Raw genomic sequence first — 22,448 nt, 5'->3', positions numbered from 1 at the left:
TAGTAATCATTTTAATAAGTACCCTTTTTCTTGAGTTATCGATCAAACAAGATCCTTTTCCAATTCCCTTAACGCATTCCGGACCTTTTTTTGGTGGCTGAAATCATTTATAATGTCAATGAGATCGAAGAAATTATTTGATATTCTGACCAATGGTTTAAGATCGCACTGGAGACAAATATTGCATGAAGATAGGCTATAACTTTTTTTTTATTTATTTTTATAATCAAGAAACAATACAGAAATCTACGAGTATATATATAAAAGAAAGTCGTGTTAGTTACACTATTTATAACTCAAGAACGGCTTTACTGATATGCCTGAAAATTGGCGAGGAGGTAGCTTAGAGCCAGGAGACGGACATAGGATACTATTTATTCATTTTTTTTCGAATTTATGCCTTGAAGAGCTGCTTATTTAACTTACTAATATTAATATTTTTAATGTAATAATATATTTTGTATAATTTGTTATTTTTTATATGAAATGTAATATATTAAGAGTGAGGTTAATAAATGAATAATTTTGAAGATATCTCTAGAACGGCAGAACGGATCTCGATTAAATTTGGCATACGTATAGAACATAGTCTGATAGAACACATAGGCGGAGTCGCGGGCATATAGCTATATACAATAAAAGTCTGACTATAGACACTTTTGTACTACACTATGAAATGAAACAGTAGGTAAGTTTTTTTTTGTTTACAGCAAATTAGTGAGCTCGCTCATACCATATACAGGGTGTACAAACGCGATATAAATTTATTAGACTTAGGATTTTATATAATGATTTTTAAGTATGTTTTTGTTGCTTATATTATTTTTTATATCAGTAGGTAACTTATTTATCAACGTTGGAATTATATATTCTGACGTACGCTTACCGTAGACGTTGATAACTAAAACTTACTTCTATTGAATAAACCGTCGCGCAAATAACACCAAAAAGTAACAATAAAGTATACATGGTGTTTAAATCCGAAAAAAAAAATGTTTTTTTCTCTGATGGCAACAAAACACTAGCTAAATTTTCTGTATAACGAATATATTCAAGTAGTAAACGTATTAATACAAGTTCTAGATGGTAAGGAAATGAAAAAAAAATAAAAAAAAACACTTATAAAGTAACGAACAAATGCATCACGAATTATCATGTTTTTAATTAAAGATTTCTTGTGTTTTTATTTTTTCTATGTTTGTATAAATGTAATTAGAAATTGACATAAAATACTCAATTGAAATTAATTGATCTTCATACAGTTCAATAGCAGAAAAATCATTCGCTATTTTTAAGCAAATACTTTACTAAATTATTCAAACTTTCGTGAGACATTATACTAAACTGATATAAACATGGCTAAACACTCACGTATATACGTCCGGTGGCGGCACCGACTAGTTTCGATCACATCGGGGGCCCTTAATCAGGATGAGTGTGATGTGTATTATATCGCGGACGCGGCCCGTCGCTCACTCACGACTTTTTGACGGTTGACTTCACACATGTCCTTGAATTTCTTCTCAGATATGTGTAGGTTGCATTACGATGTTTCCTTCACCGTAAGAACGTCGGATAAATGTACATATGTAAATCGAAAAGCACATCGCTCACTCACGACGGGCCGCGTCCGCGAAATAATACCAGTACCACTCATCCTGATTAAGGGCCCCCGATGGGCTCGAAACTAGTCGTTGCCGCCACCGGACAAATATACGTCAGTGTTTAGCCGTGTTTATATATCAAATACTTTACTATTTTTATTTTATTGACCAATTATAAAATACACCGAAATACACATAAACATAATATAAAAACTTATAATATATATTAATAATAATACTCTTTTATAGGGGTGTACATTTCTTGATTTTCTGATTTCTTTAGTATGTCTTTTATAATTTTAATTATTTGCGTGTAATTCTAATCAACGATTAACATTTACTAATTAAAATGACCGATTAAAGATTTTTTTATTTCGTTTTTTTTATACAGTTTTGTTTTTAAAAAGACGTTGTGTCATGCGTCTTATAATAATTATTATTTTATTATGCTGCTTAACTTTTACTTTTCAGGTAAGAAAAAATATTTAATATGATAAAATAGTTCTGATAAGAATTGATATACAGCGCGTCCCAAAATTCTACGACAAAACTGTAATGCTGTATTCAGGAGTTATCGATCTGGCTATAACTACATGGGGAAAAAATAGTCAGTGTCTGATCATATGGTGGAGGGTATCAAATTATAAGAAAAAAAAGTTTATGTAACTTTTAAACAAAAACAGTTGGATTTTTTTTAGTACTTTTCCCCGTGTAGTTATCGATATGGCTATACATCATTACCGTTTTATCGTTGAATTTTGGGACACGCCGTATAACCTAAACGAGAGTTGATTTTCCGAATGTCATTTGGTATGTAAATGGTAACATTAAAGGGGTTTACCACCACGAAAGAGCCTCCTTAGGATTTTTTAAGCATCACTTCTGTGCTCCGTAGTACGTAACTTTTAGGTCTAATGTCTTTGCCCCGAGAGGGAGCTTGCCTCGGCAGCTGACGCAGACGGGGCCGCGGACGAGAGCGAAAGCGTGCCCGTGGCCCCGTCCCGATGCGTTGGAGGAACAGAGGGGTTTAGTGGGTATGCCTCCGCTATGGAGGAGAATCCCACATAACTACCGCGTCCCCAGGGGCGCGGAGTATGCATAAAGCATTCCGCTCTGGAAAAAAGGTCTAGTTTAGTCTAATGTCTAGCCTATAAGTCTATAATAATAAATCAATGTCTATGTTCTCTAAAAATTCTATCACAATTTCGAAATATAGAGAAAAATAGAAGAAAGAAAACCCGTATCCCAGACACCTGACCTTACATATTAGGTGACCTAGATTGCGGCATGGCTTTACCCATTAAAAAAATATCAGAAAAAAAAACAACGCACACTTTATGTTTATAATATATTTTTTACTTATTTAAAATGCTCTTTTTATTCCAGGAGAGTGAAGAGGTAAAAAAATAACTTTTATAAACACAAAATGTGTTTTATTGGTTTTTTTTTTTTAATTCATTACTAAACGAATCTTTATCTTACTAATATACTTACAAATCAATTTAAAAATATTAATTAATTTTTATTTTTAACTTTAGTATCAAGATAATTCAGTAAGTACTTTTTATCAAACACTAGCCGTTGCCGACGACTCCGTTCGCGCGGAATATTAAAAGAAATACTTTATTAGTAGTCTATCCTTCCAGACTTTACTCGACATCTATACTAAATTTCATTGAGATCCCATACAGCTCTGGAGATACTTTCTAACAAACATCTAAACATTCGCATTTATAATATTAGTAAGTGTATGAGTCGTCTTCGTTCGCGGTGTTGCAAGTATAGAATTTTTTTTTACACCGTGCAAACAACAAAAACTCTAGACCTACAGACAAGTACTAAAGTTATATTTTTTAATTTATTAAAAAAAAAAACATGTCCCCAGTCTCAGGACTTGGGCTACCTAGTTTTAGACATTATTAATAAGAATCATTTGGCGCGAATAACGCGCTTACGTTATGAAGTCAAATGTCAGAATGATTAGTGAGGGGACATAAACGTCGACATTTTAGTTAGGCTAGTGTTGCGCCATTACACCGGCACAGTGTCGGATTTTCTTCCTAACAGCAGTGAGGCTTTACTTAGACTCGAAGGCCAAAAAATCGCACCTTAACAAAATATCTATACAATAGAATCTAACAAAATACAAACAAAAATATGACAGATTTTGTTTTTTTAAGAACGTTTAGGCAAAGAATAATATCTTTCAGATCCAAGAAGGCGATGGTATGTGCATCAAAATCCACGGCTTAGAAGTTTGTTTTCCCACCGAAGACCAGAGGCCAAAAAAAAGAGTATGTTTTATTTTAATTAGTTTAATGGCACCTCACTATACGTCCCCAACAAGGGGCTCGGAGCCTACCCTAAGTTCAGAGTGATCAGGCTATAGTCAACCACGCTGGCCAAGTGCGAGTTGGTTGACTTCACACATATCTTTGAATTTCTTCTCAGATATGTGCAGGATGCATCACGATGTTTCCTTCACCGTAAGAACGTCGGATAAATGTACATATGTAAATCGAAAAGCACATTGGTTCCATGGCGGGATTCGAACCCAGGACCTGCAGATTGCAAGTCAAGTGCTTGTTGACCCCTGAGCCACCGACGCTCTATCGGTATATCGGGTATCGGTTATAGACCGACAAAGTTATCGTAATTGTGTAAGCACACTAGCGCCCTCCTGACAATGGAAAAAGTTTCATTGGCATACTGTAGCCTTGGCATATATTTTTTATATATGTACTTTTGTACTATACCTATGTAAGTGTTACTTTCCTGACAGAAATAATCACGATAGCAACATAAAAACAGAAAAGAAAAATAAATATAGTTGGATGGATGTTGTTAGGAAATATATCCAGAAAGGCTGCATGGATCTCGCTTCAATTTGGCACAGATATAGAACATAGTCTGGAAGAACACATAGACTACTAATTAAGTTTTAATTCCGCGCGAACGTCGACAGCTAATTAAAGTATTATAAATGTCGTTATTTATATTAAAAGCGTAAAAAACGAAGATTCTCTCATCATTTAGCTATAAAACATCGTTAAATTATAAAAGAAATAAATTAACTTACACGTGAAGCTGCCCGTTCAATCTGAAACATAACAATTTTTTTTATATCATGAGGTGGCAAACGAGCGAGCGGCCACTTGAAATCGCTATAATAGCGAAGTGACCGTTGCCTATAGACATACGCAATTGCATAAGCGTTGAATAACTATAATCGACGGAGGGGAGGATGCACGGAATTTTTTTTTCCCTTTCCACGCATCCTCTCATCCGGAAAGTCCACTTACACTTCCCATCCTTTCCTTATAAGAAAAAGGGTGGGAAGGGAAAGGGAACTAAATTAAGCCTCCGGGACGCACACATCAGACGAAACGCGGAATTGCTTCCACTTCACGCCTATCTTCTGTGTGGTCGTGGTATTTCACCGGGCGAGCCGGGACAATTCGTGCGAAGATGTTAAAGCGGGCTCTACCACTGTTAAATTAAATTTATAATTATTATTTTGTGTTTACAGCCTGGTAACAGAGTAAGTATAAAGTTCAAGTATATTTGAAACTGGAAATATAGAGATAAATAATATATTATGATAGCTCTCGCCTGCCACTTCCCTCGTTTCGAATAAATCAATGAGATATAACACAAAACCATACAAACTTGCACAACTATAATATTCAGAAATGCGAATGTATGAATGGATGGATATACTTAATCACGAGACAATTATTATTTTGTGTGTATTCACAGCTTGGACGAAAAGTAAGTGTAAAATTTAAGAATATTTGTAATTGAAAAGATAGTGATAAAAATATGTTTTTTTGGGGAAAAAAAAGGCGTATGTGAGATTCTTACTCACTAAAACCCCTTCGGTGGCCAACCTCATGTGCGTCTGCGAGGGTCCCGGGATCTCCAAAGGAACGCACTGGAATCCTTTGCAGTGGGCTTCTGTACGATTCCAGGAAAATACTTCCTCGTGCCTTCGGCAATATCACGCAATGTTGCCGTCTTCTCAGGATTGCTTTTACTGGCGATCAGGGCTCCCTCTCTCACCGCCACAACTCCCTTTTTTAACGCGACTGCGTGAAAAGGGAAGAAAACAAAAGTAGCCTTATTGACAATCTACAAAACGGTCAGCGCGATTGAAAGATAAAAATAGCTAGCGCTCGCCTGTCACTTTCCTCGTGTTTAAGTAATCGATGAAATAACATAAATCCATAAAAAACTTACACAATTATATTAAGAAATGCGAAAATTTTGATGGATGGATACATATTATACCTGAGATTGATTATTTCATGGATTTTTACAGCCAGTAATAAAAGTAAGTGTCAAGTTTAAGTAATATTTGACGGGTGCGGTGGGTTGCCGTTTACAGAAGGGTTCATTGTAAATTATTTTCAAATAACAACGTAGATAACGCGCGATAGTTCAACGTCCGTTCTGGTCGACAGCCACAAGAGAAGTGTGGGGTCCCTCCGCTGGTAAGGTCGAACCATCGAACGCCGACAGACGGCGCTGGCGTCCCGTTCCGTAGTGAATTCGATTGCCGCAGTGGCGCTAGTGTTACGTTAAGACATTTAAAAATGTTATAGGTACAAATACAAAATATTTGACATTATGAATATGTACGTTATTCCAGACTTTTGAAATCTCACAATGTCTTTTGCAAATGCTCAAAAAACATTCATTTCAATAAAGTTGTGATCTTATATTTTTGTATTATAGGTTTAAATTTAAAATTATACTTAAAAAAAATACATTTTTTTATGCCTATAAAGGTTTTTTTTATAATTTGTATTTTCAAATATAATAATTTGTAAGTAAATTACAAGAGATTTTTACACTTGATTATTTTTTTTTAAACAAATGCAAGGCAAATAATTTTTTTTGGCTTTATTCTACATATATTTATATTTGAAGCGTCAATAGCCTAATGGATAAGGGTACGGATTTCCGATCACGAGGTCGGGGGTTCGAATCCCGCCATTCGACTATTCTCGTAAGCCATATCCTAGCACAAGCCTAGAGCTTAGTTGGAATGGTAAAAGAAATATTAGTAAATTTACAAAAAAAGTCTGCTAATATTAAAAAAAAAAGATATGGGCACAATTATTTTGATGTAGATTTAATTTTTAATCCGCTCATTAAAAATCATCCTGTATCACAAATAGAGGATGATTTTTGACGATGATTGACGTTAAGATTTATAATTTTATCTATGTGTACTAACATTATAAAGCGGAAGAGTTTGTTTAAACGCGCTGATCTCAGGAACTACTGGTCCGATTTGAAAAATTCTTTTTTTGTTGGATAGTCCATTTATAGAGGAAGGCTTTAGGCTATATAACATTACGCTGTTACCAATAGTTTTTTTAATACACAGCTAGCTACTAATTTTATATTTTCTTTACAGCCTAAATCTAAAGTAGGTATCAAATTTCAGATTTATTTCAAACTGAAATTGACGAGATATATACTTTGTTCGAGCGAATTAAAAAAATCTCTAAGTCTTGGACTGAATTATAATCTATATCCGTTTTAAATTTCATCCAGACTTCTAAATTTACGTAGTAACAAAGATCAATACAATTTTTCGCTTTTACATTCGTAAGAGTACTCATAACTTTCAATCATTTTACGCTAAAATAAAAAAAATAACAAAAAATAAATCATCCTGTATAATACAAATGGTGTATTACTTCTTATAATGTTATTAATATTGTAGCATAATTATTTTAATTATAAATTACAGTCCGGCTTGTCTGGACCGAAAAAGGAGAAAATGAGGAAACGAGTAAGTATTTGAGGGCTTTCAAGATTTTAAATATTATAAGTGGAAGTGGACTTTCCGGATGAGAGGATGCATGGAAAGGGAAGATATTTTCTTGCTGTGCATCCTATCCTCCGTCGATCAAAGGTAGGCAACGCATATGCAATTGCGTAAGTCTATTGCAACGGTCACTTCGCTATTTTAGAGATTTCAGGTGACCGCTCGCTCGTTTGCCACCTTATCATATAAAAATGTATATATCCATACATATGTATGTATGGAGTCCATAATGTGGATATGATTTTAATTTTACTTTTACGTTTGTATAGAGACTATTAGTAATGAAATCAAATTGACATGTAATTTTCTTTACATAGAAAAGGGTAAGTTTCTTTACCTAAATACTAGTAAAGAGTAAAGATTTGACTGTCTCTTTGTTTGTTTGTTTGCATTGAATAGACTTTTAAACTACTGACCCTATTTGTAAAATTCTTTTACTGTTGGGAAGCTACAGTATCTCAGGTTACAGACTATGTTTATTGCCTACGGGTTTTTTGTTAATTTCGGTTAAAGCCTATATTAATTAAACATAGGAAAGTCAGATTCCATAAACATATTCATCATCAGCTCACTATACGTCCCACTGACCAGCTCGGAGCCTACCCTAAGTTAAGGGTGATTAGGCCATAGTCAACCATGCTGGCCAAGTGCGGGTTGGTTGACTTCACACATATCTTTGAATTACTTCTCAGATATGTGCAGCATCACGATGTTTTCCTTCATCGTAAGAACGTCGGATAAATGTACATATGTAAATCGAAAAGCACATTGGTATATGGCGGGAACCCTGGACCTGTAGATTGCAAGTCAAGTGCTTAACCCCTAAGCCACCGACGCTCTACATATATTATGTATATGCTGTTTATTTACTCTCATAGTTTTACGATACATTATTTTTGTTATATAGAAGAAGGTAAATATCATTTTCTTTTTCATATATTTACACAATATTTACTTAACGTAGCGATAAAAGTGTTTGATATTTTATATATTTTTTTTCCATATCGTTTTTTCAGACTGAAGCCGTAAGTATTTTCGTTTTAAAATTATTCTTATTCCTATTGCCCCCTTTAAATTAATATAATAAATAATTTTAACACAGTATATAAAATAATTCAGAAAAAAAAAATTAACGATTTTTTTTTTGCTTTAAACAGAACTTTGATTACGACGTACGTATAATTTTATATCATTAACTATATAAAAAAGCTAACTGTTATCTGTTTCAAATTGTATTCAAATACATATGGTTAAAACATCTATCCATCTATGCTCATTTATAATATTACTAACGTATTCATTTATAGTAAATTTCATATCAAAAAAATATATATACAAAACATATTATATTAAAAATAGAACACCACCGGCTGCGGAATCCCATGATTCAAACAACCAGTGGTGAGGTCTGCAGACAGGAACCTTCTCACGATGCGTGCTGTTTCTAGGATAACTGCCTTTTGTATCGGGTCCTTAATCCAACTGTTTAGCGAGAGCTTCTTGATATGTTGGTCGAAGCTCTTCGCTATCAGTCCATTACGATACGACTATCGGTATAATGGTGACCTTGTGAGCCAAACCTAGGTATATTAACATTAGTAAGATTGTTAAGAGATATAATAAAAATATTATTTGATAGGTTGTCGTATAAAGTAAGTAATTATCCAACTTATTAATAATCATCCTGTATAAATCCCCCAAAAGGGCTCGAGACTATCACAAGGAAGTGATTAAGCCCAAGTTTACAACCCTAGCCCAACGCTTGTCTTCACACATTTGAATTTCTTTGCAGATATATGCAGGTTGCATCACGATGTTTTCCTTTACAGAATTTCATTACTTTATCTATGCTAAATCTAGCTGTCGCCTGCAACTCCGTCCGCGAGGGATTAACTTAGTAGCCTATGTGTTCTCCCAGACTATGTTCTACATCTATGCCAAATTTCACTGAGATCCATGCAGCTGTTCTAGAGTTACCTTTTAACGTCCATCCATCCATCTAAACTTTCACATTTATAATAACAAAAAGATTTCTTTGTATTGAATAGACTCCAAAACTACTGAACTAATTTGAAAAATTCTTATATATATATTTTTTTATATCATAAGGTAGCAAACGAGCGAGCGGCAACCTGAAATCGCTGAAGTAGCGAAGTGACCGTTGCTCAGAGACTTACGCAATTGCATATGCGTTGCCTACCTTTAATCGACGGAGGAGGGGATGCACAGAAAGAGAATATTTTCCCTTTCCATGCATCCTCTCATCCGGAAAGTCCACTTCCACTTCCCATCCTTTCTTTATAAGAAAAGGGTGGGAAGGGAAAGAGGACTAAATTAGGCCTCCGGGACGCACACTCATCAGACGAAACGCGGAATTGCTTCCACTTCACGCCTGTTTTCTGTGTGGTGGTGGTATTTCACCGGGCGAATCTAGCCAACTCGTGCGAAGATGTTAAAGCGGGTTCTACCACTCTTAAGTTGAAGTATAATGTTGAAGCTAAACTATCCCCTGGTATAACTAGAAAAAGTAGTTTTCTAATTCCACGTAGACAAAGTTAAGCAAATGTTTATAACAATTCAATATTAAAGGTAATTAGATCTTAAGTTTTTTTTTAAATAATTTATCAAGATATTCGTATTAATAAATATTTATTTCAAGGTAAATAAATTGCTGTGGAAAATCGACGCAATAAATATTTTCAAATTATCAACGCCTTTTAATATTACCATTGTGTTTGAATTAATATTGTTATGTTAGTATTAATGGAGCGTTCTGTTACACAATACGGTAAGTAAACGATTTAATAACTTACAATTTGAAACATCCAAAATAAATTAAATATTTATTCATTTTTCAACATGGCAACACAGACTTATTTTAATAAATATAATAAGATCATAACCTAACTTCAAAGTTTATTATTTATTCAACAAAAATAAAAAATAAACTCGTTTAATAGTTTAAGTTAGTAGTTAAGCACTTGAAGTGTAATCTGCAGGTCCTAGGTTCGAATCCTATCAGGCGAGGTCGCGGACGAAAGCTCAAGCGTGCCTGTGGCTTCGCCATGATACGTAGGAGGAACAGAGGGGTTTAGGGGGTATGCTTCCCATCCGGAAGAGAATCCCACATAACTACCGCGTCCCCCCACCCCTGGGGGCGCGGAGTATTCATAAAGCATTCCCCCCTGAAAAATGAAAGGGTTCAAATCCAGTCATGTACCAATGTGTAAATTTACATATGTACGTATCCCACGTTACGGTGAAGGAAAATATCGTGATGCTGCACATATCTGAGAAGAAATTCTAATATATGTGTGAAGTTACTGCACTGGGTCAACATTGACTATGGCCTAGTCACCTTTGACTTAGAGTCTGCTTCTCAGTGGGAACGTATAGTGAGCTGGTGATGATGGCTGCTGCACGAATATCCGGCTCGCTAGGTGCAACACTAAACAGAAAATTGTTTCAAATGTAAAATATAACTGCATTTCGTCTGATTGTATATTGAAGGCTCAATACTAATTATTTTCTTTGCCACTTTTATTTTACAAGGAAAGAATACTTAAAAGTGGATTTGACAGGGAAGGGATAGATATGACAGGACATATCCTTGACATTACATTATTTCTTATTTTAGTAAATGAAAATGCAGCATCTGCAATTCTTTGGTTCATCATCAGCTCACTATACGTCCCCATCGAGGGGCTCGGAGCCTACACTAAGTTAAGGGTGATTAGGCCATAGTCAACCACGCTGGCCAAGTGCGGGTTGGTTGACTTCACACATATCTTTGAATTTCTTCTCAGATATGTGCAGGTTGCATCACGATGTTTTCCTTCACCGTAAGAACGTCGGATAAATGTACATATGTAAATCGGAAATCGAAAAACACATTGGTACATGGCGGGATTCGAACCCAGGACCTGCAGACTTGACTTGACCGCTGAGCCACCGACGTCTTAACTTCACTTAGAAACAAAAAAAAATTGCGTTGGTTTATTTTTAGCTCTGAAATTAATCTGTGTTTTTATTAGTGTAAATTAAATAGCTATCGCTTATTACATTATGACATTGTTTTGTTGAAATAAGAGCGCTTGTTAGTAATTTGTTGAATTCAATATCTTTTTCACTTTTACAGTTTATATAAATGAAACACAATTTAAATCTGTTACTCTTTAAATCTGTCTCATTTAAAAAGGTTATTGATTAAAAAAAACTTATACTAAAAAAAATATTCTATATTCTTAAAAATAAAAGTGTAGTTTTAGTTTTTTTTTTTTGATATTTTTTAAACTTAACTCATCTCTAGTAATTCCTTTTGCAGGTAAAAGAGTTTGAAAATGTCAACACCAATGCATTTTATATTTTTGATGCTATTTTTTGGTTTAATCGCTATGTTTGACGTAAGTTATATGAAATTTAAATGTATTTTAACTCCTAAACTAATTTTAAAATAGGAAAGATTTTTGTATGTAGCGAAAAAAACTCAAAAACTACTGGATCGATTTCAATTTTTTTTTTTACAATTTTGCTACATTACTAAGTACAAAATTTCTTGTTATCTTACTAATATTATAAATGCGAATGTTTAGAAGGATGGATGTTTGATAGAAGGTATCTCCAGACCGGCAGCATAGACTGGAAGAACACATAGGCTACTAAATAAGGTCTTTTGTCAATTCCACGAAGACGGAGTCGCGGGCGACAGCTAGTAGGCTATATTTATTAGTATTTTCTTTTTAATTCTGTAAACAAAGTCGCAAGAAAAATTTAGTATATTCCAATTTAAAATATATATCATATTCTTATTTCAAATATAACAGACGTCCCAAGTTTCTCAGTCATGGCTGAAAAATATGAAAAAACATCGAAACACCAACAGAGGTTTGGGGACAAGGATTTTATGGCCAAAACGAAGCGTAGTAAGTAACTTCTTACATCTAATATATGCGGTACCAGAAACTAAACACTAGTTATTCCGTTTCCACTATTTCCCAGAAATAAAAGTTTTATATTTTAAAGTGGCACAAGCAAGCAGCCATCACCGAACACCAAAGCGATCCCAGCCTACAGACATCCACAATTGCAGGGTTCTTCAAGAACCGAGCGTATCACCATCTCAAAGGACGCCAATGCATCTGTTCCCCTGGTCTTATAGATGCCCATGGGCGTCAATGAACACCTCGGTGTTCCCGCTGCTCGTTTGCCCCTTACTGTTATAAAAACATACGTTGCCTGCTTTTAATCGACGGAAGAGACACACAGAAAAAGAATATCTTCCCTTCCTATCCCTAACGCCATCAAATCCACTTTGTCTTCCCAAGTGGAGATAAACGCGGTTATTTCGTTTCCCAACTTAACTAATAAATAAATTATATACGTCTTTTAAAAATAAATAAACTTTATGTACTAGTTTACATAATATTGGTAATCATTTTACATTTCAGGATCAAAGAGATTACATGGGACGTGGACATGACGATGGAGTTCCCGTGAGATTTACGGTAAGTACTCAGGCAACTAGACTTTTATTACAAAAAAAATAACGAAATAAGCAGACCAACATAGTTGCTTTACACAGAATTACATTAAATTAGTCTTAAGTAAAATGTAATTGATATTAACTGTCACACGGAGTCGTTAAGAGATACCCTTAGTTAAGATTTGATACGAGATTTACTTGTGTCAGTAAGTGTTAATAGCTTTTGCACCTTTTTGGTTTAATGGTTTGGAAAATAAAGATTTAGGGCGACGCATAGTTAAACTCATAGTTATTAAAGATATTAATTTCAGCCATGTAGTCGTAAGGTAATTTTGGATTTTTAAAACTATATAGATCAACGATGTTTTCGTAGATCTTAAAATCTTACTAATATTATAAATGCGAATGTTTAGATGGATGGATGTTTGTTTGAAGATGTCTCCAGTACGGCTATAACGGATCTCGATGAAATTTAGCTTACATATAGAATATTGTCTGGAAGTGGAACAAGGAGCGTCGGTGGCTCAGTGGTCAAGCACTTGACTTGGAATCTGCAGGTCCTGGGTTCGAATCCCGCCATGTACCAATGTGTTTTTCGATTTCCGATTTACATATGTACATTTATCCGACGTTCTTACGGCAAAGGAAAACATCGTGATGCAACCTGCACACATCTGAGAAGAAATTCAAAAGATATGTGTGAAGTCAACCAACCCGCACTTGGCCAGCGTGGTTGACTATGGCATAATCACCCTTGATTTAGGGTAGGCTCCGAGCCCCTCGATGGGGACGTATAGTGAGCTGATGATGATGATGATTGTCTGGAAAAACGTATAGGCTACTAATTATGTTTCTTTTTAATTCCTCGCGGGCGAAGGCGCGGGAGAACGTTAGTATTCTATACATGATACCTATGTATTTCAATAATTGAGTCAAAAGTTTTATATCTGTCTTACCTCAATAAGATGAAAGTATGATTGTTTGTGTAAATTTCAGTTATTAGGAATTGTTTTTTGTATTTCAGACCCCAGGGTCAGATGGATGGTATTGTAAGTATAATTTTCATTAGCTATCACGTATTTCTTGCTATTTGGGATAATCAGATACATATGTATGAGTTACAATCAACTTTTGTTTAATATTTAAACGTAAACAAATATATCTTACTAATAGAAATGCGAATGTTTAGATGGATGTTTGTTTGATGGTATCTCCAGACCGAGTAAACGGATCTTGATGAAATTTGGCCTACAAGTGGAACATAGCCTAGAACACATAAAGTACTAATTAAGTTTCTTTTTAATTCTGCGCGGGCGGCGTCGCGGGCGACAGCTAGTATATTATAAATGCGAATATTTAAAGCCATAGATGAATATCTGTCTGAAGATATCTCCAGAACGGTTCGAGGGATTTTGATGAAATTTGGCATATATGTAGAACATAGTCTGGAAGGACACATAGGCTACTTGTTTTTTCTGCGCGAACGGAGCCGTGTACCACGGTTTATTTTTTATATATAATCTCGATATTTTTAAATTAATTATCTATAGCTATTAAACACGCTAAACACGATCAATTTTAAGTGAATAGTGTAACAGTATGAACAGTTAAAACTAAAGTCAGCAACACACCTCCAGTTTTAACTGATAAAACTGTATAGTTAAAAGTGAACGATTTGTTTTAACTTTTTAATACTTTAATTATTAGAGCTGGTGCGGCTTGTGAAGCGGCGGAAAAAGCTAAAGCAAGCAAATACAGGGGTCTTGGGGAATATGATTTTGCCCCATTCGGTGTCGATACCCTTGGTCCGTGGAGCCCTAGCGCTTTAAGGCTTTTTAAGGAAATGTCAAAAAAGTAAATCGACATCACAGGGGACCGAAGAGCTGGCAACCTCCGACAAAGAATTAGTATAGCTATTCAAAGGGGAACGTTGCCATCTTAGGGACCTTGTCTAAAAGAACTCCTATTAATATATAGTACTCACCTCGTACCTTTTTTTAATTTTTTATTTATTTTTGTAGATTATTTCTTAAACGTAGACAAAGGCATGCAAAGAGCAAAGGTGTGTATGTGTTTTGTTTTTTTTTTATAATACGACTAAATAAAGTTGATTCACTTTTGACATTTGTGTTAAGAGAATACAATGTTTTTTTTTAATGTGTCGACAGTTTAAAATCGGCCAGTATTTTTGAAAAAACTTTTTTCTTCCACAGAACTTGGAAGGTTACGAAGACTAGTATTAAATTAAAGAGTTAATAATTGTTAATGTAAAATAAATATATGAAGCACTTGTCTATTTGCTTTTTTTTTCCTCGTAGTTTCCAATTTATTGATTTTTTTTTATATCTTAAGGTGGCAAACGAGCGATCGGATACCTGGAATCGCTGAAAAAGCGAAGTGACCGTTTCCCATAGACATATGCAATTGCATATGCGTTGCCTACCTTTAATCGACAGATGAGAGGATGCACAGATAAAAAATATTTTCCCTTTCCATGCATCCTCTTATCCGGAAAGTCCACTTCCACTTCCCATCCTTCCCTTATAAGCAAAAGGGTGGGAAGGGAAAGAAGACTAAATTAGGCCTCCGGGACGCACACTCATCAGACTGTAGTTGGAATTGCTTCCACTTGACGCGTGTCTACTGTGTGGTCGTGGTATTTCACCGGGCGAGCCGGGACAAATCGTGCGAAGATGTTAAAGCGGGCTCTACCACTGTTTACCCCCTTCTGTTATAAAAACATTAAATATTTTGATTTTGTACGTGTTTGTTTGCATGCAAATTAATTAAGTTTCTTCACCCCGTTTAATTAAACATTGCCTAGTACCTAACTGTTACGGTAAAATTAATTAAAAAACTTGTTTCCTAATTTACCTTAAATCTAATTTATTTGTACATATTTTTGATTAATGTATTGAACATTTCCTTCTGTTATTTCAACTTCATCGGTTCACTAAAAAGTTTTCAACATGTCGACGAAAATGTATTTCATTATTTTACTTATGTTTGGATTCTTCTTGATATCGGTAATAAATTTATATTATAAAAATAAATTCCAACTACCTTCATGCGACAGACGGACGGACAACAAAGCGATATAAGGGTTCCGATTTTTTTCCAATTCAAACATGTTTTGCAGTATAACTCATTTTACTTGACTCATTCACGATAATGTTTTATTTTTTATTACGTAAATTTTTACCTATGCAAGTTACATTGTGACCCCTTGGAGCCTAAATTACTGAACCGATTTTGACGAATTAGGTGTCATTCGATTCGTCTTCCTCCCCTGAGTGTCATAGAGTACTGTCACTCGAGTAACCTTTTTTTTAATACCACATAATGTTATTTTTGACATATTTCAGAGCAATGGAGTTAAAATTTGTGTAGGTGGAGTTTGTATAAACTCTCAAGTAAGTTTTATTTAATTCTATCTAATTTTTAATGTTACAATTGTATATTTCGCCCGCGACTCTGTCCGGGGAATTAACTCTTTAACGGTAATAAGGAGTGGACAGTGGAAGAATGAAATTGATAATGGTGGATAAACGGGTATATAATAGAGGTAAAAACATATGTACATATTAGGTGCGCAACTAAGTTCTTGCTGTTTGTCAGTAGATGGCTCTAGCAGTAAGAGCTGGTCGATTTTGTCATATCCAAAACGTCATGAACCAAGCTTAGACATATGGTAAACAAACCGTTGCGACACATGAGTGATTTTGTTTTCGCATTATATACTTCTGGTAAAATAAAAATGTCGAATTTCGTGTCATATATATATTCGCGGACGCGGCCCGTCGCTCATAATACCAATGCCACTCATCCTAATGTAGGGCCCCCGATGGGCTCGAAATTAGTCGGTGCCGCCACCGGACGAATATACGTGAGTGTTTAGCCGTTTTTATATATCAGTTTAATTAATATTTTAATTCTATTTATTTTTTTAAGCGACAAGATAAAAGAGTTCGAGGATTAAAGCATTCTAAACCACCTCGCAATAGGGAAGAGGAACCGGTGAGGCAATCTAAAGGAATTGGGGAACGTGGCATAGTAAGTCAAACAAAAATATTAATAACTAGTTGTCGACCGGCGACTCCGTCCGCGCGTATTACGTAATAAGTAGCCTATGATTTTTTTCAGACTATGTTCTATATCTGTGCCATATTTCATCAAGGTCGATTGAGCTGTTCCGGAGATACATTCAAACATCGATTAAATTTGGTATAATTAATATATAGATGGAGTCACGGGTGAAAGCTAGTGGTATATATAAAATAAAAAGATTTAAACCCGGAAAATTAAACTATTAAGAAAGTCTAGCAAAATTTCGTTTGCATTTTAAATTTGGGTTTTTATTTTAGCTTATACGATTTCCAAAATCTAAAGGCGAGCAGGAGGAATATGCGGTGAGTCAAATATACGATATTCATTGAAATTATAAAGTTAACGTATTTCAAAGTTTATTTGAAGAAGTGAGTGACAGAGCTGTTGGTTTCTTAAACCGAAATCTTTGAATAAAACATATCTTCATCCTTGTCATTATCTTTGATAAAACAGAGATAACAATATGTTTTATTTCAGATTGTTAAATCCCGTCGGACGCACCTCACACACGGCCCGCAACGGATTGCTTCTTGATGCCGTCTTTCGATGTGGGCTGCGAGAATAATGGACGCAGCGTTACGTCAAATACAAAGCAAACGATAATCCGTTGCGGGCCGTGCGTACGTCCGGCGCGGGATATTGAATCTTAAGAAAATATAAAATTTTGAAATAATACTGATTGAAAAATTTAAATTAACCTAAACTCTTATTAACAATCATACATGTGATGTTTTTATTAAAAACATATTATTTATTTTCAACAGGACGTGGGTGACGAAAAATAAGGTTATATTGTCGTAATAAAGACAGAACGCCTCTGATTATTGTGTTTTATTTACTTTTAATATTCTGTTCATTTAATTAATTTGTATTTTCTACAATAATCCATGTATTCGATCTAAAGAATTCTATAAATTACGCTTTAGAAATCAAGCAAACGGGGGATAGAATAGTCAATAATAACTATGAAAATTAATCTTGCCTCTTGACACTAGATGGCGTAGCCTGGCGAGTTGATATGTTATTCTCGTCGTTAAAGATGTTGTTGACCAATTTATATCGATAGGATTATATCTTATATTTACACTTTACATAAAGCACTGTTTAAAAACGAAAAATATTACATGCACACAATTATACAGCACATAAAAGTATTTTTTTAATTATATAAACATAAATAATCACGATTAAAAATTATTATAATGTGGTTATTATAGCGTTTTAAAAAACCGCCGCGTAACTGACTAGAAATAACCGAATTAATGAATGATAGGTAAAAGTTGTCATTCGTTCCCTCTATCAGTTTCACGGAAAGTTTAGCAAAGTACCTACTTTTAAAGTTTGTATAATTCTATTATAATTTGAATATTTGTAATATTTTTAACCTGTAATTATTTTTTTTCTCGTCGTGTTAATGACAAATTTTATTATTCATAATTTATGAAGACTTGAGAACTAAGGATGAAAAGGATACGAATTATTGCATTCAGCGTACTGACCTCTATAAGTTGACTGGCTAAAGACGTAGCATTATGTGCCTATTTCTATCTATAAGTTAAAATATTTAAGGTTAAGTAGGCAAAATGTAAATTCATTAGTTTTTTTTTAATTTTACTGTTTGCCCTCTAATTATTTTTTTTTTGTTAATTACTTATTAATGAATACATAAGTCTATTAATTAAAAAACTTGTTTCTTACGTCTTAATTAAAATATCGCTCTTTTTAATGGTGTAAGTAAAAATTAACTTTTATTTGGTGTCACTCTGGGAAGGAATCACTTTAAAAGAGGTATGTTAAAGACGATTAATGGTATTGTAATTATAACTATAGCTCTTACGGACATATTTGAAAGAAAATGACATCTAACCTAACCTAAATATGATATACACCAAAGTGTTATTAGTATTGTTATTTAATAAGTTGTATTTTGTTTATATTTATGTCAAATTTATTAATAATTGAACTTTTAGAATCAGTGATTCCAAAAATGTCGTCACCAATATATTTGCTGATGATCTTCCTGATGTTCCAACTTTTACAAACGAATGATGTAAGCATACTTGATTTTTTCTAACCTCACTTTTTAAAACAAGATAATTGAAGGTCCATGATGTCCCAAATTGTGACCCCTGGGTTTCATGAAAGATGGTCTCGATTAGTTAGTTACTTGACTTGCAATCTGCAGGTCCTAGGTTCGAATCCCGCCATGTACCAATGTGTTTTTCGATTTCCGATTTACATATGTACATATATCCGACATTTTTACGGTAAAGGAAAACATCGTGATATGAGTGGAGTCAACCTACCCGCACTTGGCCAGCGTGGTTGACTATGGCCTAATCACCCTTAACTTAGGGTAGGCTCCGAGCCCCTCGGTGGGGAAGTATAGTGACCTGATGATGAAGATAAAATTAATGTTAAATTATATTTACATTTTTCAGAGTATATCTTTCAATGATGATTTTTTTTTCATAAAGATCTGTTATAAAGGAAGTACAGTATGTCTCCTACATAGTAGACAGATTCCTAAGAAAGTAAGTATGTTTTTTTCAATTATTTTTGACATTTTCTTTTTAATCTTATGACAAGAGAGTAAAATTTTTCTTACGCAAATGTATCTTTTATTAGCTGTCGTCTATGCGCAATAAAAAAAACATAATTAGTAGTCTATGTGTTCTTTCAGACTATGATCTAGCTAGAGATACCTTCAAACATCCATCCATCGAAATTAGCATTTATAATATTAGTAAGATTAAAAAGTTTTCTCTTCACGCGTGTTAATTGAGGTATCATAAAGTTTAAAATAATCTACGAATTATTTCAGCCAGCTCATGTACCAAAGTCTCTGAAACATGTCAAAAACGTCACAAGCACTAATAGAGGTCGTAAAAACAAAATATTTTGGAAACAACGAAGTGTGGTAATTAATTTTATTATATCAAGCAAGCACTGATTTAAATAATCTTCACTTCTAAATCACCTATGACATAAATTATTATTAAAGATAATTCAGTCTTTGCGAATATTTTCGCAAAATTAAAAAAGAACATAATTAGTAGTCTATGTTTTCTACCAGACTATGTTCTACATCTATGCGTCTAGAGATATCTTCTAGCAAACATCCATCTCAACTTTCGCATTTATAATATTTCTTAAGATTTTTTATGAATATTACAGAATCGTAAAGATTATATGGTACAGATAAAAAAGGACTCAGAAAGACCGGATAGAGCTACGGTAAATGATAAACTAAATTATTTAAAATAAATTCCAGCTTGATACCTTTACGCGTTTTTGAGAAAAAGGGTCTTGATAGACGGACGGACGGTCAACAAAGTGATCCTACAAGGGTTCCGTTTTTTACTATTAGGTACGGACCCTAAAAAGATAAATAATCATAATTCAACGGTAATAAAGCCGTTAACTAGTAGAAAGGTTATGTTTTTCGCGGGCATGTAATGACCGTTCCACTGTGAAAGCAGAGAAAAGACACTTTCTCTTTTATTTATCAAAGGAGAAGAGGATTAGAATTAGTCCTCCAGCACTCATGAGGCGAAATGATGAATTACTTCCACTAAAGGCGTGTCTACTGTTTGGTAACCGGCCAAGAAGGGTTTGTCGTGCGACCTCTACTACCTTTACATTTTGAAATTTGTAGTGTCATTCAATGCCACTTTCCAGTGTGTCAGTTGTGTTGACTTTATTTCGGGGACTAGCTAAGTCTTATTGATTCGAATATTTTTTTTTTATTCAACAGTTTTCTCTATTTATTCCCGTAAAGACATAGTTAAGGTAAGTCTAGTATACAAAGTTTTTGTTGATATCGGCTATTGACAATATATTAATATTTTATTTTTAAATAGAACTTGTCAGTGAAGCAAATCGAAAAGATTTAATAAATATTTGAAATTTTCAATTGTATTTTTATTTCATATTATTTTTTTGTTATAAAAAAACTGACGCCCGAAAATCCATCCACGCGGAATCACAAATACTTAATATAGCCTATGTGTTCTTCCAGACTATGTTCTACATCTATGCCAAATTTAATTAAAATCCGTTAAGTCGTTCCGAAGATATCTTCAAACAAATATCCATCCATCTAAACATTCGCATCTTACATCTTTATCTATATAAAAGAAAGTCGTGTTAGTTACACTATTTATAACTCAAGAACGGCTTTACTGATATGCATGAAAATTGGTGAGGAGGTAGCTTAGAGCCAGGAGACGGACATGGGATACTATTTATTCATTTTTTTCGAATTTATGCCTTCAAGAGCTGCTTTTTATTTAACTTACTAATATTATAAATGCTTATGTTTATAATATTAGTATAATTAATAAGTCAGGGTTTTTTTATTAGGAAAATGAAATGAAACATATTAATATAATATTAAATTTATTAAAAATCGTAATTGCAAAAAAGTTTCATTATTTAATAAAATTCATTACGCTACAAAAATACAAAAAAAAGGATAAAAATGTCAGTCTATATCACATAATAAAAAAGCTAAAAAACTACCCGCTATGGAGTTTGGCGGAAAAGTATCTTAATTTAAAGTCCGTAAGGTTTAATATTCAATAATCACTTAGCTAATGTACCAAAATTAAGATAAATTAACTCATCCGATGAAAAAGGTTACATGTCTTATCTTTTAAGAGATGTAACTCTTTTCGTCAGATAGTTCGCAATATATTAAAAACTTTAAATTATAATATCAATAAAGAAGTCACATCAATCGTTATGTCAAAATTGACTTATCAAATTTTAGCGTTGCCATATCTTTGTTTGATTTAAGAACTCAATAGGCGATATATTAAATTAGTTAGCGTTATTAATTAAATTAGGCCTTTGTTGGCAAGTTTGTTTTTATGTTTAATTTAATAGAAATAAGAAGAAAAAATCTTAATTTAAAATATGTTACGCACCTTTACGAAATGATAAATGCAAGAAAAATATAAATAATATTAGTTCAATCGATAAATATAAAAGCTATAAGCCATTTTTTTCCATATTTTTTTATAAATGGCGTAAGTATACGTACACTGACGAAATTAAAAACATTTTCCTATCTTAATAATACCAAATTGACACGATGTTTTAAAAATTCACACATATTTGAAGTTAGCAACGGGAGAAATGTCAAAATTGACATTTCCCCGTTACACGTTCCGTCTCTGTCGCACTTATTACTTATGTATGTATATCTCGTTCTCTCATGAAATGATTTCTGTTGCTAATAACCGTGGATTTTTGACAGAAAATTCTTTATTGAAAATATATCATCATCCCTGTCTTTCATCTTTGACAAGACAGAGATAACAATATGTGTTGAAACAGGGATTTTGGTTTCGGAAACCTACAGCTAATAATATGTTTTATAATTGTTTCGTAACTTATATGCTTTGGG

At 33.7% G+C, this 22,448-nt stretch overlaps 2 protein-coding genes and 2 long non-coding RNA genes across 5 annotated transcripts; all 4 read left to right on the top strand.

Moving 5' to 3' along the window:
• The first annotated feature begins 2,984 nt into the window (after positions 1-2,984).
• Positions 2,985-5,375, top strand: LOC106125737 (uncharacterized). Its single transcript, XR_001228281.1, has 5 exons — positions 2,985-3,002; positions 3,143-3,157; positions 3,815-3,898; positions 5,134-5,145; positions 5,364-5,375. It is a non-coding gene; the product is annotated as an uncharacterized LOC106125737 (long non-coding RNA).
• A 2,006-nt stretch (positions 5,376-7,381) lies between these two features.
• LOC106125736 (uncharacterized) lies at positions 7,382-10,159 on the top strand. Its single transcript, XR_001228280.1, has 7 exons — positions 7,382-7,410; positions 7,764-7,769; positions 8,354-8,359; positions 8,463-8,471; positions 8,604-8,618; positions 9,086-9,098; positions 10,106-10,159. It is a non-coding gene; the product is annotated as an uncharacterized LOC106125736 (long non-coding RNA).
• A 1,602-nt stretch (positions 10,160-11,761) lies between these two features.
• LOC106125729 (uncharacterized) lies at positions 11,762-15,194 on the top strand. Of its 2 annotated transcripts, XM_013323030.1 has the most exons (7): positions 11,762-11,849; positions 12,270-12,368; positions 12,894-12,950; positions 13,240-13,254; positions 13,953-13,977; positions 14,950-14,990; positions 15,142-15,194. In XM_013323030.1, exons 1-7 carry the CDS (start codon positions 11,787-11,789, stop codon positions 15,163-15,165), a joined length of 324 nt encoding a protein of 107 aa, XP_013178484.1. In that variant the 5' UTR covers positions 11,762-11,786; the 3' UTR covers positions 15,166-15,194. The 2 variants fall into 2 exon arrangements, with proteins under 2 accessions (XP_013178484.1, XP_013178485.1); XM_013323031.1 differs by lacking the exon at positions 13,240-13,254 and having other exon boundaries at positions 11,771-11,849; positions 15,142-15,187.
• Positions 15,195-18,798: 3,604 nt separating this feature from the next.
• On the top strand, positions 18,799-20,925 carry LOC106125741 (uncharacterized). The gene is made up of 7 exons (XM_013323041.1): positions 18,799-18,823; positions 19,006-19,085; positions 19,477-19,569; positions 19,860-19,955; positions 20,213-20,272; positions 20,793-20,827; positions 20,899-20,925. The coding sequence occupies exons 2-6, from the start codon at positions 19,023-19,025 to the stop codon at positions 20,820-20,822; spliced, it is 342 nt and encodes a 113-aa protein (XP_013178495.1). The 5' UTR covers positions 18,799-18,823; positions 19,006-19,022; the 3' UTR covers positions 20,823-20,827; positions 20,899-20,925.
• The last annotated feature ends 1,523 nt before the right edge of the window (positions 20,926-22,448 follow it).

Source organism: Papilio xuthus, unplaced genomic scaffold (genome assembly GCF_000836235.2).
Source record: "Papilio xuthus unplaced genomic scaffold, Pxut_1.1 DF825783.1, whole genome shotgun sequence".
Lineage (NCBI taxonomy): Eukaryota > Metazoa > Arthropoda > Insecta > Lepidoptera > Papilionidae > Papilio > Papilio xuthus.
The sequence above is the reverse complement of the archived record's forward strand: the minus strand, read 5'-3'. Positions and strand labels throughout refer to the sequence as shown.